Source organism: Gossypium raimondii, chromosome 1 (assembly GCF_025698545.1).
Source record: "Gossypium raimondii isolate GPD5lz chromosome 1, ASM2569854v1, whole genome shotgun sequence".
In the NCBI taxonomy this organism is placed as follows: Eukaryota; Viridiplantae; Streptophyta; class Magnoliopsida; order Malvales; family Malvaceae; genus Gossypium; species Gossypium raimondii.
In genome coordinates this window covers 37,065,617-37,069,425 of record NC_068565.1, presented here as the reverse complement: position 1 = coordinate 37,069,425, position 3,809 = coordinate 37,065,617, and the positions used below count along the sequence as shown (strand labels likewise).

The window sequence follows — 3,809 nt, the reverse complement described above, 5'->3', positions numbered from 1 at the left end:
AATTGATTTTTAATAAATTTATCAACTAAACTTTTTCTAATTTATCAAACGAAAGATGGAATTTTAATTTGGAAATTGACTACAAATTTTTTGCATTTGGTGGTTGGGTTGGCCGTAAATTCCAAACGTATTGGTAAATTTGTAAACCCTGAAAATGGACTTCGTTAATAGGACTTACTAGTTAAAACAAAAAACAAAAATTGGAAAGCGATATCTTACGTACTTAATTTTTTTTTTTGTCTTCATATTTTGCATTGTCAAACATAAATTACGGCCATTCTTTTTCAGAACCTTTGCCCTCATTGTTGACTAGTGATCCCCTTATAAACCCTTTATCAACCAACCAAACCCAGTTTGTGCACTTTAATAGTTGAAAATGGGGAATAGCCTGGCAGCGAAAAAGACAACCAAGGTGATGAAAATAAACGGGGAAACATTGAAGCTAAAGACGCCGGTGAGAGCTGAAGATGTGGTGAAGGATTATCCAGGGCATGTGTTGCTTGAATCCGAAGCTGTTAAGCATTTCGGTGTTCGAGCGAAGCCATTAGAGGCACATCACGGGTTGGAGCCTAAGAGGCTTTACTTCTTGGTAGTATTGCCCGAAGGTCCCAAGGAGAGGGTTCCAAGGAGGGTTCGGTCGGGTGTGAACATGAGTGCTAAAGACAGGCTGGAGGGCTTGATGTTGTCGAGGAGATCGGTGTCGGACCTCACGCTGATGAAAGGGGAAAGCACGGGTGCCGAGAAAGGTGAAAGTGGGGCAATGAGGGTGAGGTTGAGGGTGCCCAAGGCGGAGGTGGAAAGGTTGATGAAAGAGAGTGAAAATGAAGGAGAGGTCGTTGAGAAAATCATGCAGCTTTGCACGGCCAATGGTGGGAACAGCCCACGTGAAGGTGCGGTGAAGGGGAAACAACAAGTGCGTTGGGCGGGTAGCCATGGAAGCACCGGAGAAGGTTTCAAGGCACGTGAGGTTAGCTCATTCCCATAGACAGTGAACCTGTTTTCATGCCACGCACTTTATTTATTTATTTACAGAGTGTTTATTAGAAAATGGTTATTGGAGTTGACATTTATTGCTACCTCTTTAGTTGCATAGTGTGAACGATATGACCTATGGAAAATGGTGTTTTCAGAAAATATAAAACAAGTTGTTTCGGTTATTAATTTAAAGTATTTTTATAAGATCAAAATTGAATTGATATTATTTATTGAATCAGATAACTCCATATTTATATTTAAAATATAATATTATTTGTGATTGAAAAAAGGTGTTGGACCTTTCTTTTTCTTTACTGCCAGGAAGAAAATTAATTTTGACCAAACTATATAGATTTACCTTGAACATTTTTCTAAACATGCATGCACGTCTTTTCATATATAATATTTTCCTCTTTTAAAGAATGTAGATTTATTTTTGGTGTTGCAGAAACGGGTGAGTTTCGTGGCAGTGAAGGAAGGAGGTGGGAGCCAAATAGAAGTAGGTTCAGGAGCAGAGAGAAATCAAATAAATTAATGAGGCCATGGAAGATTGAAGATACCCTCTCTGAGCTCGCCCTATATGCTGCTGCTTTTTGTGTACATACGTAGCAACAAATGTAGGGGAATGTTAGTTTTATAATAGCTAAGAGTTAGAGATGAAATGAAAAAACATTTTGGTTTCCCATTATTTTATTTGTCAAAATTTATGTTCCAAAATAAATAACGAGACGCAATTTGATTTAAAGAATTTTATTATTACAGAGAACAATTCAATGTATAACAAGAAGATTACCCTTTATTTGCTTTGTTTTTTTCAAAATTGAAACAATGAGTTAATTTTCGGATAAATAATAACAGAAGTATTACGCCGTTAGTGGTAGCCATGAGTGATCCTCTATCTTCAAGAAACTTTGCGGTCGGGAAGAGCATTACGGGTTCGAATAGTGGCATTGGTCGTGCAACTAAAAAGGTTAGGAGGAGGATAGAAATACCACTGGACACAGATGATCCGACAATGGATGTGAATGGTCAGAAGGTTGAAGATGAGAGAGTTAATAAGATTTCGTATAAGTCTATGTTGATGGGGACTCCACTAGATGCCACTTCACCGAATAGGATGGAGGAGGAATTTAATCTTCAGGATGGAGTTGTGGTCACGGAATTGGTTGGGGGAATTCCGTTGATTACCTTTTTTCATCATGTTCATCAGTCCAACGAGAGAAAGATGGCAAGGACCATCATTCTCAAACTCCTGGGCAGGAAGATTGGTTTTAATACTCTTCTTACACTACACCAAAACAGACTTTCACTGGCGTTTCTAGCGGCGTTTGGATAAAAAAAACTCCGCTAAAGATCAATCATTAGCGGCGCTAAACGGAAAACGCCGCTGAAAATAAGCATTAGCGGCGTTTTTCAGAAAGCGCCGCAAAAAACCTAAGCCCAACGACGCCGTTTTCTGAGCATTCAGGGATTTAGCGGCGTTTTTGAGGAAGCGCCGCTAATGTTCAGGGCTTTAGCGGCGTTTTTGAGAAAGCGCCGCAAAAAACCTAAGCCCAACGACGCCATTTTCTGAGCATTCGGGGATTTAGCGGCATTTTTGAGGAAGCGCCGCCAAAAACGCCGCAAAAAAAACCTAAGCTCAACGACGCCGTTTTCTGAGCATTCGGGATTTAGCGGCGTTTTTGAGAAAGCGCCGCAAAAAAACCTAAGCCCAATGACGTCGTTTTCTGAGCATTCGGGGATTTAGCGGCGTTTTTGAGGAAGCGTCGCTAATGCACAGGGCTTTAGTGGCGTTTTTGAGAAAGCGCCGCAAAAAACCTAAGCCCAATGACGCCGTTTTCTAAGCATTCGGGGATTTAGCGGCAATTTTGAGAAAGTGCCGCAAAAAAACCTAAGCCCAACAACACCGTTTTCTGACCATTCGGGGATTTAGCGGTGTTTTTGAGAAAGCACCGCAAGAAAACCTAAGCCCAACAACACTGTTTTCTGATCTTTTTGGGGATTTAGCGGCGTTTTTAAGAAAGCGTCGCTAATGCTCAGGGCTTTAGCGGCGTTTTTGACAATGCGCCGCAAAAAAACCTAAGCCCAACGACGTCGTTTTCTGACCTTTCGGGGATTTAGCAGCGTTTTTAAGAAAGCGCCGCTAATGCTCAGGGCTTTAGCGGCGTTTTTGGTAGAGCGCCGCTAAAAGACATAAGCCCAACGACGTCGTTTTCTGACCTTTCGGAGGATTTAGCGGCGTTTTTAATACAGCGCCACTAATGCTTTGGGATCCCAAAAACGCCGCAAAAAAATTATTTGTCTATTTATTATTTAATTGATTTATTTATATTAATTATAATTAGAAGTTTTCATTTAAGTTACCATTAAGCTGTTAAAATCGATGCCGGCCATATGGCTTTCTCAAAACCCTTAAACCCTAAAAACATAATCCTTAAAACCCTAAACCCCTAAAAATTTCATATGGATATTGATGTACATGTATATACACATATATATTAATGTAAAAGCTTATATATGCTTATAAAAAATTGTGGAAGCAGTACTTAATATTAATTAAAAAAATTTGGGGTTTAGAGTTTAAGAGGTTTAAGGGCTATAGTTTAAGGGGTTTTATAGTTTAAGGTTTACTGTTTAGTATAATTTTAAGTTTATGGTTTAGGGTTTGTTATATTGGGTTTGGGATTTAGTGTTTTAAAGTTTGTTGTTTGGAGTTTAGTTTTTATAGTCAGAGTCTTAGTGTTTAATTATGGTTTTAAGGGTTAGGGTATTAGGGTTTAAGGGTTAGGGATTTTGATAAAAATATAAAAAATAAAGTTATTTTAGGGTTTAAA

At 39.0% G+C, this 3,809-nt stretch overlaps 1 protein-coding gene across 1 annotated transcript; it reads left to right on the top strand.

The window, feature by feature from the left end:
• Nucleotides 1–297: 297 nt before the first annotated feature.
• Nucleotides 298–1,663, top strand: LOC105785723 (uncharacterized protein At1g66480). The gene is made up of 2 exons (XM_012611853.2): nucleotides 298–967; nucleotides 1,424–1,663. Exons 1-2 carry the CDS (start codon nucleotides 377–379, stop codon nucleotides 1,508–1,510), a joined length of 678 nt encoding a protein of 225 aa, XP_012467307.1. The 5' UTR covers nucleotides 298–376; the 3' UTR covers nucleotides 1,511–1,663.
• The last annotated feature ends 2,146 nt before the right edge of the window (nucleotides 1,664–3,809 follow it).